At 42.7% G+C, this 13,866-nt stretch overlaps 2 protein-coding genes across 2 annotated transcripts; both read right to left on the reverse strand.

Moving 5' to 3' along the window:
- Positions 1-313: 313 nt before the first annotated feature.
- Positions 314-5,361, reverse strand: LOC147971068 (uncharacterized). The gene has a single exon (XM_087525890.1). It carries the CDS (start codon positions 749-751, stop codon positions 398-400), a length of 354 nt encoding a protein of 117 aa, XP_087382016.1. The 5' UTR covers positions 752-5,361; the 3' UTR covers positions 314-397.
- A 148-nt stretch (positions 5,362-5,509) lies between these two features.
- On the reverse strand, positions 5,510-13,287 carry LOC125508430 (uncharacterized). The gene is made up of 8 exons (XM_048673145.2): positions 13,046-13,287; positions 9,677-9,925; positions 9,360-9,575; positions 7,232-9,269; positions 6,735-7,127; positions 6,288-6,592; positions 5,990-6,153; positions 5,510-5,906 (listed from the first exon to the last, which is right to left on the reverse strand). The coding sequence occupies exons 2-8, from the start codon at positions 9,881-9,883 to the stop codon at positions 5,834-5,836; spliced, it is 3,396 nt and encodes a 1,131-aa protein (XP_048529102.2). The 5' UTR covers positions 9,884-9,925; positions 13,046-13,287; the 3' UTR covers positions 5,510-5,833.
- Positions 13,288-13,866: the final 579 nt, after the last annotated feature.

Genomic DNA, 13,866 nt, shown 5'->3' on the forward strand with positions numbered 1-13,866 from the left:
GATCCAAATTGATGGTCCAAAAGAGCAACTCTAATAGATGGTCCAAAATGAAGATGTAAAACGACATACTCCATCTTTCCATCTATATAGGGCCTAATGCGTTTTTCAAGACCGCCTTTGACTATTGATAAGATTAATAGTACATGACATGCATAATGTAAAAATTATATCATTAAAAGTTTCTTTCACATACGAATTCGACGGTGTGCTTTGTGTAAGCTGCATGTCATATATTATTAATCTAACATTTGGTCAAAATAGCCTCGGAAAACGCATTAGGCCTTATATAGATGGAAGGAGGGAGTACTACTAGTCCATTCAACATAGTTCAAACATCAAATTCAACATAGTTTCATACATCAACTTCAACTACTACTTATTCAAACTACTAGATAAACTACTCCTCATCGGAGCTACGGAACTGCTCCCAGAACTCCTTCGTCGGGTCGTCGCACCCCTCCTCCTCCTCCTCCTCCGAGAAGTCTGCCCAATCCTCCTCGGAAGAGGACTCGATGGGGATCACCATCGAGGGACCGACCTCATCCTCCTTCTTCGGCCCCTTCTTCTTCTGATCCGCCTCACGCTTCCAGTAGTACTCCATCTCGGACTGGACGTACTCCGGATGCTCCCGAGCAAACCTCGCCATCGCCTCCTCATCTGTCTCGCCAGCACTGACGACAACCGACGGCTTCTTCGTCTTCTTCTTCTTCGTCGTGATCTCCTTCATGTTGATGCCCTGCGGCACAAGCATCTCCGCTTCCGCCCGACTCTCGATCTCTGGAAAGTTGAGGTGCAACCGAGGCCTCTCGGCACGCCACACCGCCACGTCGTAGGCACGCGCGGCCTCGTGGGCGGAGGGGTACGTGTCGATCCACCAACGCCTTCCGGCGTCGGAGAACTCCACACCCTAGTTGCCGGAGGGCTTCTGCCTCACGCTGAAGAAGCCCGACTTGCCCTTCGGCGTCTTCTTCGGCGCCATCGGGAGCGGCGTGCGGCCGGAGCGGTGGCGGACGGAGCCGGGCGGGGCGGTGCTGCAGGGCGGCGGTGGCGGGCGGGGCGGTGGCGGACGGAGCCGGGCGGGGCGGATCTGCGGGGCGGCGACGGCGTGCGAGGCGGCGGTGGCTGGCGGGGCAGTGGCGGAGCTGCGGGGCGGTGGTCGACGGGGCGGGCGGGCGACGCGCGGCGTGGAAACAGCGGCGGGCGGCGGGGCGGCGTGGAAACAGCGGCGAGGGGCGGGGCGGCGCCGGATCTGATGCAGGCGGCGTGCGGCGGGGCAGCGGCGGGGTGTGGAGGCGGCGGGGCGACAACGGACGAGAGGTCACGGGCAGGCGAGCAGGAACAGAAATGAAATGGCGGTTGGGCGTTCGCGGGCGGCGGCTGGTTTTGAACCAGATGCATCTCGTGATGTATATTTGCATCGCGAGGTGTTGCATTTTACATCACGGGAAGGCCACGGTCCAAATTTTTTTACATATGGACTGTCTGTTGAAGCAGCGTTTTTTTGCCCCAAATGGTCCAAAAGTTAATTATTTTTACATTTGGACCATTTATTGGAGATGCTCTTACATCTTACAGATTGACGCAAAAAAAAAGTGCTGAGTAATGACGGTACATGGCAAAAAAAAGTGCTGAGTAATGACGGTACATGCCATGGCTCAGTTAAAGCTGGATCTAACGCGCTTTATGCGTTCAAGCGAGCCAACAGCCCAAGCTCGTTTAAGGCTCGAGCAAGTGCTCATAGCATCTCCAACAAGTTGGTAAATCCGTTCGCTATCCCAAAAAGGAGAAAAGATTTAAAACGGTGCTCCAACAGATTTGATTTATGATTTGTCATGCCTCCTTTTTAGATCATGGCTTAACCTCGGAGGTAACCCCGGCTCCTCCAAGACATCTCGCGAGTCATCATGCCCGACCTTCCTACCTTAGCACTACCGCTGCACTGCCATCAGTGTTTAACATAATGCAACACTACGTCAACTCGCCTGAATCTGAGAAGGAGCATGGAAGAACAAATCGGTAGTGTGGTGTTTAGCCGCCGAATCGATGGCTTAGTAGAGATTTCACCCTCCAACAAGAATGATGCTCGTTTATCTCGTGTTTGCTTTATTAGAAAAGTCTATTTTGGATTAGTTAAGAAGTATCTATATTGTATCAAGTTTACAACCATCTAAGTTGGGTTATAATTGAGCTTATGTCATGTTTGTGTCATTTAGAACTACTATGTTCAATTTGGACGAATTTCAAATATTATGTGTAAAATTATGTAATGCATGACCATAATGTTTAAATCATTTTATTTGATGAAAAATACAAATTGTATCAAGTGGAAAAGCACCGTACAAAGAGATAGAAGGAAGCTAAGCTTTATGTAAGGCTAGATGTTCAAGAAGATAATAAAAAAGATTTTCCACTAATTCTCTCCGATATCTAGAATTCTTTTTTGGTCACCATATTCACCTAACTTGCAGATGCTCTTACAATTCACAACACAATAATCCCTAGCTACAAAGTCTGACAAATAACTCCAAAGGAGTTCATAGCCGAATTTTTAGCAGTACAACAAAGATACCAGGAAGGAAAAAAAAAACTAGTGGTCGTAACAATGCTACATAAACAAATTTGTACGTAATACATCAGATGATAAAACAAGGGGGCACAACATTATTTTTAGCCAGGGATGGTGATATTCGAGAGCATTGCATTTACCAACACTAGAAGTGTTTTTCAGGCTTTCAGCGCATTCACTATGAATACCCAGTAGGGTGCTAAATACTTCAAAAGTTGTAGCACAAGATATGATAAATTTAGGGAAGTGGTCGCAACACATACCACTTAGACACTAAAAGCAAAGCATGCTCCTTGGTTGCGCTAAGTTTTGAAATTATCCATAAATATAATTTGCAGAACTACCACAAAACGTTATGTGGTCGTCCACAAAACATTAAGTTGTAAATGTATTGTAGCCTTATGACAATTGCAAATGAAAGTCCAGTAGGAGGGTTTCCAACTGGACTTTTATTCGCAATTTTAAGGTTTTCTGATTTCGTACACAACAAAAGAGACATATTTTCACGAATATTGGGTCATTTCCAAACTGAACGAAATGCATGTCATTTGTATATTTTTTAATATGGGACACAAATATTACAAAATAACAGAAAACCATTGCATCAAACGTACAACTATGAAAGTATAGTGTGTAGTTGATCGCCATAATTTTATGTGATGATACTAAATAGTGGGAAATTTAAGGCAACAAAGAGTTGCACATAAATAGCCGTTGAACCTATTTAAATAAGTTGTTATCAAACTCACATGCAGATGCAAGTGCAAGTCAAACAAAGTTCAACTATACTTTACAACAACTTGGTTTGAGGGTTGGGGCTATTAGAATTGTTGTCGAATTTTGCCCCACTTAAGCAAGTTTGAACTTTGTGGCTAGGCATATGATGCACAACCACAATAGTGGCTTGCCGTGCTTCCTTAGGACCCATCTTAACTTCTATAAAGTTAATTTTCTAGACAAAACATACCACATAAGTAGGACTTGTTGGATACTAATAACAACCCCATAAAACACACAGGTGATTTCAGATGCTTGCCAAAACAAGCACTAAACTCATAAAGGTAATCTCTATAACAAACTTCTGTGTCTATGCGATCAGCTAGTCCAAGCCAAGTTTTACAAGTACACTAAGGTGCAATTTTCATGCAATATCATGTCATGTCCTACAACTACAAAGATCTAAAAGCACAACACGCATCAAATAGCATTTGTTTAAGAAATTGAGAAATTGAGACAGGCATGATCAGTTTATATATCTTGGCCACAAATCTGTGGAAAATGTAAAACACTTCGTAAGAAAAGCTCAATGCATATCTATCCTTACCGCCTTCAGGAAAGCATGCAAGTATGATCGTATGAACATGGAGCCCTCGCATGGAATTTCTTAAACTTGTCAATTTCTGCTTAGCAAACAGACAACAACAAAAACATATCATTCAATATTCACATTGGATGAAGCACATCCAGAAAAGGCTATTGCCAAGGAAACTTATTGTATGCCAATAGTTGACCATCATATCAAAAACTTAAAATGATACTACTAAGGGCGCCTAGTGTCCATAAGTTATAATAAAATGACGTTCTCCACCCATAGTTATGATAGTCAGACCAAGAACATGTCTCGCTATTTTTAAGAACTGGGCAATTATCTACAAATAACTGTTCTTGTATTTGTATCAACAATTCTACATATAACCAAGCTAGCTAGCTGAATATACCTCAAAACCAAGTATAAGGATTTCGCCTTTGTTTTCTTTTTAGCCTTTGAGCTGCAATGCCCACAAATGTTAGGCGTGAATCCTTTCAATTAGACCACCCCCAACGTGCATTCATGTTAATACCCGGTATCTGTATTATGTCACATGTCTGCTAATTACGGAATTTGCATGCCAACCAATCAACGAAGTGACATGGCGAATTCAACACTTCAATTATTAATGTAGCAGGCTCTCCAATAAGTGATTACCAATTAGCAAATTGCTAATATATCTCACGAATAAAAAATGATACCTATAGTTAGGATCAATGTTCCAAAAAACAATCAGTAGTACACGAATAATCACCCCACCATTTAGTGTTTACAAGATAAACAATACAAGTCGGATAATTATATTCATACTTATATAATGAAAAATAAGCATCTAAAAGATCATTCATCTAAAATCTAAAAATTCAACTCCCAACAATCGGTCATGGAAGCAGCATAAAGGGGGAAATTGGCTATTCTATGCTTGTTAAATGTTTTAACCTAAGATGTTTCATGCTATAATCTGTGGTCGACTGGGGGTACACATATTTCTACTAAACAACGCCCTACACCATATTCAATATCTATATAAGCTGTCATTTCTACCAGCCTGGCCTTCAAATGCGGTTTCACAATGGCCTTTATTTGGAGCAGTGCCTATAATCTTAGGGTTCATTTCAATAGAAGGTGATGGTATCTTCTAGAATTTAACATAAGCAAACTGGTGACAATTTTACATGCCAGGAGTGCCCTAAAAGATTATAAAATGTACCAGAAGTCTTATGTTTCTACAAAATACAGTATTACCTTTTAGCATTTGTGTAACAATTCTACGTGATATTTAGGCCCCAGTAAGAACGACAAAACTCATGTCTACCTAGTGGATATACATGGAAGTCAAGTACGCCTTCCATTTCAAAATACAAGGCCAACAGTGTTCTGCAATATCCTTTCAAAATACGAGGGATTCATGTAGGGATGACTTCACATCTATGGCTATGAAATATTATCTCATATTTTCAAGACAATAACACCATGGCTAACATGGTCATTTCCTCTACTATTAATTGCTTCCTAAATCTCATGCTAGACCAGCATGCACCTTACAAAATGAAATGGAGATAGTACATTATTATCAACTACTATCACACATGCAAAACTGGAAGGCTGCACGCTCAGAAATAGAAGCATCCTCAGAGTCAGAATACAGGAATTGAATATCCAAAATAGCAACAAAAAGTACCATAAAAGCATGAATAGTGTGCAATACAATATAATAACAGAAGTTTGGGGCTACTAAATATTCCATTCCAAGCATGCAGAACTACCTTAACCCAAATGCAAACAGGTCTCAGTTGAGTGGTCGCAAATAGATCCAAACAGCACTAGCGACCTGGCGAAGGACAGGGGGCAAAGCAACTAACTGAACTACTGAACTAAGCGTCGCACTTGAGGGGGGAAATGCAACCACCATACCTACCTTGAAATCTCATCGAATGCTGAACTATGTAACAGGAGGTCTAACGCCTATTTCCATGGAAGTTGCCCTTCATGGCTACTTTTTTGTTTAATGACTTGGGGCCTCCAGGATTCCTGAGAAATGGGCGAGAGTTGCAAATCAAGGAAATGTTTCACCTAGGATGTTCTAATTCAAATTAGTGCAAAAATATACTCACATTTTCTGTCGCTTCGCGACATCATGCTTCATTTTCAGAACAATGTCCATTGCATGCTGCTGATGTTCTCTTGTATGCACATGTAGACCAAGGTCCTCTGCACTCCCACAGTTAAACATGCATATCCGGCACCAACCAACTTCTCCACTACTGAAGAAACCACCCTGGACAATACAACAGCAGTTCAATGATTAATAGGTACTCCTACATCAAGTATATAGCATATAGAAACTCATAATGCATCAGAAATAAACACAAAAACGAAAATAAATTTATAAATTCAACATCCATAACCCACCGAACTGAAGCGGCCAGATTCTTGTGGAAAACCATGTCGAGAATAGTCATCAAAATTTGGATCATCTGGATGTACGTGTCCTTGGAACCGGTGGCCAGAAGGTTCAATTCCATGCAATTGACCATGCCCAAGGGGTTCAGAACCATGAAGATTTCTTGGAAGAAAAATATCAGCGGGGTGGAAATGTGTATGAGGGAACCCTAGATTGTCAAAATCATGCTGTCTACTCCCTGGAAGGTTGCCAGGGCCTAGTTGGTCCTTACGAAGACCTCCGGGACCAGCTGTCATCCCTTGAACAAATGAACCTGAAAACCATTTGAAGCCATTACAGAGCCATTGAAAAATTATGAAAAGGATCAAGTAAGCTCCTCTTCATTCATTAAACCCATGAAGACTTGCTGAAGATGAAGTTTCAAATCAAGCCTTGAATCAACTTATAATCCTTACCTGGGTTTCTAGGCATTCCATCAACCCTGTGATGGCCAAATTCTGCACCAGGTGACACAAAGTCAGGATGACCAACAATTGAATGGGGCTTCCTTGACAAATCTTCAGGGAAGCCTATAGGATATGGGCCTGGCTTGTTTGGGAATGGAGGCCTTCCTGGTAATGAATCGAAACCATCAAAAGGCCTTGGGCCTCTCTGAAAACTGTCATCATCAAGATGAGTTGGCCCTGGAAATTGCTTCATATTCTCTTCAATATCTTTAGGGTTGACATTGTATCTGCCAGGATATGGTGGCCCCAACGACCTGAAATGTTCCCGTGAAGTATTGAACCCTTCTTCATGGAAAGCCCTGGAATTTCCTAGTTGCTCTCCGCCGACACCATTTCTCATTCCTGAACAGAAGGAAGTTTTGGTCAAGATGCTTACAATAAAGAAAACTCAAGTGTCCCTAAAATGGAAAACTCAAAAGTGTTTGCATTTGATTCAAGAGAATTACCAACAGGATGTGGTCGGCCAACATTTTCTGGAGCAAAAGGAGGCATAGTTGTGTCATGAAGTCCAGGCAAGGGTCCAGCCATGGGTGGTCGAATCATGCCATCATCAGGTATGGTGGGTGCAGGCCGCGGAAGGTTTGGTGCAAACACCCTTGGTGCCATTTCAGATTGATATACACCATATAGTTGTTGCTGCACTGTAGGCCGGACATTTTCTGGAAAACTATGACTAGGTGGCCTCATTTGATTCTTCTGGGCTTGCGTACATGGCACAGGAGGATGGAGCATATGCTGAGTAAGCATGGTATCAGGTCCAGAAGGACGCTGTCGGCCCATGCCTGGGGGCGCATAGGAACCCAGTGCTCCCTGGCTTTTCTGTGATGCCTGCTGCAATGATCCTCCTTTCTCAAGATCATTGGATATATTTGAAGCTTCAGACTGTGAATTACTTTCCTGGCCACCAGACTCATCCTTTCCTTTGCCTTTGTCTAAACCATCTGCAACGCCCAATGCAATGCCAGTTTGTACCGCATTTTTTCTGATATTACTAAAATCATTCTGCTCCCCATTCACATTTTTATCACCCAGATATTCTGGCTTTATGCCAGAATATTCACTGCCTCCATTTGTATTATCGCCTACTTCAGCATTGCCACTAGCATTAGCTGCACTTTCTGACTTTCCTGATTCTTGGAACTGATGCGGTGTTGCAACATAACTCGTAGACCTGCTAGTCGAGGTTGGAACATGCTGCTGCTGCATATATTGTGGACCATGGGGCTGGAAAGGTTGAGGATGAATCTGTTGTTGTGATGAGTGCATTCCTTGTTGGTATGATTGACTTGTTTGTGAAGGAACAGGTGTGTTAAGAGGAAATCCTTGTGGTGGTGCCTGCGAAGGGATGCTGGGATGCATTGGTGGCCGCTGAGCCTGATGCCCATGTTGCTGATGTTGTGGTGTATGCTGAGTACCTTGAGGAGCCAGCATGGATGGTTGTTGACCTTGCAACGGAAATTGACCCTGAGGAGGGTGTACAAGTGCAGGATGCTGAGGACCAACTAACTGTTGGTGAGATGCATGTACAGGGTGCTGGATTGCAGCACCATGTGCCATCTGATGTGCTGGCTGAGGCTGCGAATATGATTGATGACCTGCTACCGCATGTACTGAAGGGTTCTGAGATTGTGCAACTGGATGAGGCTGATGATAGACATGAGGTTGTGGGTACGATTGCTGCCGCACTTGTGGATGCTGGTGCTGCATCTGAGATTGAGGATGTTGCTGCTGAGGTGGGTACTGCATTTGCGGTTGTTGCTGGGCAACAGCCTGCTGTTGATGTGGAGGATGAGGTTGCACATATGGCTGCACCTGGGAGGCTATTGCTTGAGTTGCAGGCATTGCAAATGGCTGATTACAAACTTGGGTATGGGCTATAGGTTGTACATCACCTTGTGGTTGCATCTGTGGAATTTGAGGCGCTGAATGCAATGGTGGATTCTGCTGAGGCTGTGGCTGAACAGCTGGTGCTTGGAGTTGAGGATTCTGGGACTGGTTTGGCACTATGTGTTGGGGCTGTGGCGGCTGCAGGAATTGAGGCTGAGCATATGGAGCAGGTTGTGCAGGCACTTGAGCAACATTCTGTGGTGCCACTTGCGTTTGAGGTTGTGTGTACTGTTGGTATTGGCCATACTGTTGATACTGCTGGGTGTAGGGATTGTAGCCAGGGTAATGCTGCTGGTAGTACTGGTGGTACTGGAGCTGCTGCTGGTACTGCTCGGCTGTTTGAATTTGTGGTGCAACTGCTTGACCTTGAGTAGCATAAGTAGGTGCCCCTGCAAAAGGGGCCACAGCAACCGTGCTTGTTGTGGTCACACCAGCTGAACCAGTTGCCAGTGCAGAAGTTGTAACAGCTCCAGCTGTAGGAGCTGCTACAGGCGCCACAGAGGAAACTGCAGAAGGATCTTGGGTGACTGCCTGGGTCGTTGCAGCTGATGACTGTGTCAGACTACCGTCAGCCTGTTGTGTTTGGGGTTGCACGCCCTGCAAAGACACAAAACGGTACAAAAATATTAATGCATAGAGAAATAGTTGACTTGTAGAACAAATCACTTTGAGACATGATGTACATACAGGACAAAGCTGAGCATGTTCTTGCACTTGACGATGTACAATCTGAGTACCACAACGGTTACAAACAACAGGCGAGTTCCCATAGGCACAAGCGGTACCATGTGTGTTGCATTCAGACAGGTTTCCTTGCCATTGGCAACCACTCTTGTTGTACAGGCATTGTACTGTAACTTTACCAATTGTCTCAGCAAGTGATTTATTTGAATCCACCAGAGGCTGCATATTTGAAAGCAGGTTATAACAAAGAGGGCTCTACTTCCAAATACACTAAACTCACTGTACGGTGCACAAATCACTCCCTTAAGAAGAGGCTATACCTTGGAATCAGCTTCCGTCACTAAGTAACCATCATAAGGGCAGGCTTGTGTGGTTGCTGCTACATAAGCCAAGCAAGGTTTGCAGTAGAGATGTGTGCACTGAGCTTGCAGAGCTTCGTTGGGGTATATGAGCGTCCGACAAACAGGGCAAAAATATTCACCAGGAAGAGTTTGTATATTCAGAATACATTCATTATCGAAACCCATTGTCCGGCCTCACTAACTTCTATCCAGTAAGGGTTCTGATGCCTGCACATATGCTAATTTCATAAGTTATGCATTCAAACGTATGAGCTAAAGCCAGAAATCCAATGAGGACACAAAAATGTCAATTATTCTCTTTTACTAAAGGAAGCAAATACAAAATTTCATTCACAGGAAGACAAGTAATCAACACATGGCACCACCACATACACAACATGATAAAAAGAAACAAAATGATTAGTCAATGATGCACAATGCTGAAGAAATGGGTCGTCTTTTTAACAATAGCAAGTCAAATATTAGAAGTCAACTAAATACGAAAGGTGTAGCTGCTTACAGCCATACTGGATCAGGACAAAGAATATAGGGGTAATCTAATTGTCACCACTCTCCATGATCAATGCTTGATGGACAGCCATAAAAGGCAAGCCACCTAAAGTATTGCATGTGGGTCCATATGCCATGCTTATTTTTCAGCTATCAAGTGCGGTAGCTGCTTTGTTCAGAACAAGGCAAAGCTTGCTAATGAACCAAGTTACCAAAGAGTACCCGCAAATCCCTAATATGCTAGCACGATACAGTAGAGATATAGAACACATGCCTATACCATAACGTGCCATAACTAATTAGATAGATGAATATTTTCATGTCCAAGAGACAGACATCTGGTAGATTATCTCTTAGCAGCCAAAGTAGCTTGACAGCTAACTCGATCTTAAACCACAGTAAGAATTAATAAAGAACCTACACTGTCGCATAGTTATATAAGAAAATATCAGGGCCAACTGAACTAAAAAGGTAATGCTACTTCAGTAACAGTAGGTCAGACTCCAAGCAAAGAGTATAGAGGATGTCTAATTCTGTTGCCGGCTCTCTATGGCCTGATTAACAGCCATAAGAAGAGTGACACATACAGTGCAGCGCATGATGCATTAGGCTCGTATTCAGTTAGCTTTGAAGTTCAGCAGGTGTTATGTTGCCAAATAACCAAGTTACATAACAGTATCCCTAAATCCCTAATGTGCTAGCATGATAAGCAGTTCACATATACAACATGTGCTTCCACTATACAGGGTAGAAAACAGACAGGCATATGGCAGGTAATCAATGTAGGTAGAATTAGCAAAGTACATAGCTAATCTCCACAGAAGAAATGCATGATGAAACAAAGATACTGATAATGATCAAACATATTGTTTAAGCTGAAAATTGCCATGCTAACCATGCAAATAGTGAAGGACTACAACATTAACACTGAAATTTCATTGGTCCTATATAAACAGTAGCGGACACCAGAACTTTTTAAACTCTGGGCAAACCACAAGTCAAAGTGCTCAGGATGCCACCTTTTTTTTCATGAAAATCTAGTGTTGCACAGCTGGCAAAAGCCCGGCTGGAGAGATGCTTGGACCACCCATGCCTATAAATATAGTCTGTACCTACTTTATTAAAAAAACGGAAGGCGTGTTTCTCCAGTTTTTTGGTCAGTTCACCCGTTTTTCTCAATTGCTGTTTTTTTTTCTTCGAGCGCGCAGGCTGATGTCTATTGGGCCTCACCCATTGCCCGGCCCAGCAGTACAGTCAGGAGATACTCAGTTATTGAATAGTCCCACCTCGCTTTCCTATAACTTATCACATCAATTTATATATGCCTATGAAATAAAATAAATAAGCCGCCTCAAGGAGTGGGTTGCCGTCTGTGGGATTAAATATAGGAATAAATTTCTTGTGTGAAGGAAGGGAGGAAAAGATTTAAAGAAAGAATAGATCCCGCTATTATGAGCCCTTGAGCACGAAGGGAAAGAATTAGAAGAAAGAAATATATTCGGCAAGAAAGAAAGAAAGAAATTAGAAGAACGAAAAATAAATTCCATTCTCTATGCATGGGACGATGGGAGAGAGGACCCATTAAATCCTCTTATTAGTAGGAAGTTAAATTAGAAGAACGATTTGCTAGGAAACTAGCCAGAGGAAACTCACACATGCCTACATGACCAAGGAACGATGATAGAAAGGGTTAAATCCTAAATAAGGCAAATCCTGCTGCATGCAAATAGGCTGCCAAGTTGATGTTTAAAGATATATTAATTCAACTTTTTATGCCTGTTATTTGAGCAATTTTTACCGATATATGCATTTATATTAGAGTTCGGCGTGTGTGTCACAGCTGCATGGCACCATTCAGATGTTATCATACCGCGCTGATGGACATTTAAGTGGACATGTCAAATTCCTCCCCCGCTGCAACGCACGGGCATTTGTGCTAGTGACAAATAATAGCACAAACGACACACCGAGTGAATTTGAGTATCACCAGCAACAGACAAATTCTTAGATCTGAAGTTAAACTATTTCCATCTTAAATTAATGCGACTAATCGAGGCTTACTAATCTGAACAGAAACAACATACTAAATGAATCAAAGTAACAAACAAAACTATAAAGCTGAAACAGAAAGAGGGTTAGGAAGCTAGCCAACTACGTTACCGGGCTGAGTAGAAACGACATGCCAAGAGTCAAAGTAACAACACTAGTGAATTACATTATATGAAAAGCTGGATATTGCTTGGTACCACCAGCCAAAAAAAAAACAATAGTCATGTACCAAACGTCTACGCAAAATACTGGCAGCTAGACATGCCCTAAGAGTAATGTTGACATTGAGGTAACACACCCACAAGAGGCAAACAAAGAGGGTGCAGATCAAAAGTAAGTATAAACAATGATCCGCACATCAACACCGATGCTTTACGGAGGGAGTAATTCACAAATGCGAAAGCAATAAAGCAATCTATCAAGCCATCAGCGGCAGTGAAGCCAGTGAACATATATACATGAAAAGGACCAAGTATGTATCTAGTGCACATAAGGCGGCATCCACTAAGGAGAACTGAAATCTATATCTAGTGTCGGACTTAACAGGGGAAACGGGGTTCCCTTGGACGAATCCCCGACTTGTTTACTTGAATATATATAAAACAGCTAGTATGACTTGGTATTGATTAGGGATCTAAACAAAAGTAGCATTCGTTGAGGAAAATATGCATCGAAAAACATGGGCGGGTGCACCCGAACGTCTCATCGATCCTTAAAAGGGGATTTGTCTAGTTTGATTCGGCTGTTCCTCGCCCGCACAAAAGTACGAACAAGCTAGGGCTTCCTTACCAGCAAACGGAGTCGCGTCCCGACCACACCAGCCCAGCAGCAGGACAAGGGGTTGGGGAGGGAGATCGCGAGACAAACTAGTTGCCACGCTTCGAGATGGCAGGAGCGCTTTGGTGGCGGTGGTGGTGGTGGTGATGGAGTAGGAGGAGGAGGGAGAAGAGGGGAGGGGTTTCGGCGGCGACGGACCCCGGGACGGTGCTGTGGGAGGGATTTGGGTGTACAAGGGTTACCTTTGGTTCGCCAAGCCAGCCTCCCCAGAATACGAATATTAGATTTTGCAAGGGTTCTCTATGTAAAAGGTTTTAATAGGGTCACCCTCGTGAAAAACTACTACTCCCTATATAAAGAAATATAAAAAGGGTTTATAGATGAAAGGGAGTAGTACATAATATCCCGTGCGGTGCTGCGAGAATTGAAAGATATAAAAACTTGGGTTGATAACATAAGAATCAAAATAAAAGCTATATGGCTTGTAATATTTGATTATGTATAGTTGTAACAATAGTTATTTAATATAAGTAGAATAACTGAATAAAAACATTTCTCATGCATGGTTGAATGTTGTGGTTATTCTTTTTTTTTCTTGCACGGTTGCATGTTAAGGTGGGTCTTATCTCATTTTATGATTGTATATAATGAGGTGACATGATTACACATTGAGATAAATAAGTTTGTGAGGATGATTCTCTTAAGTATATACAAGGATATAGGATAATTTTATATGATTTTGCATTTAATAAGTCGCTTCACTAATTTTGATGAAAGTTAAAACCTCTTGTGTCACGGATGTAGATGACTCTAATTTTGATAAAGCTAATGCT

This window comes from Triticum urartu, chromosome 5A (genome assembly GCF_056163025.1).
Source record: "Triticum urartu cultivar PI428250 chromosome 5A, HENAU_Tu73, whole genome shotgun sequence".
Taxonomy (NCBI): Eukaryota; Viridiplantae; Streptophyta; class Magnoliopsida; order Poales; family Poaceae; genus Triticum; species Triticum urartu.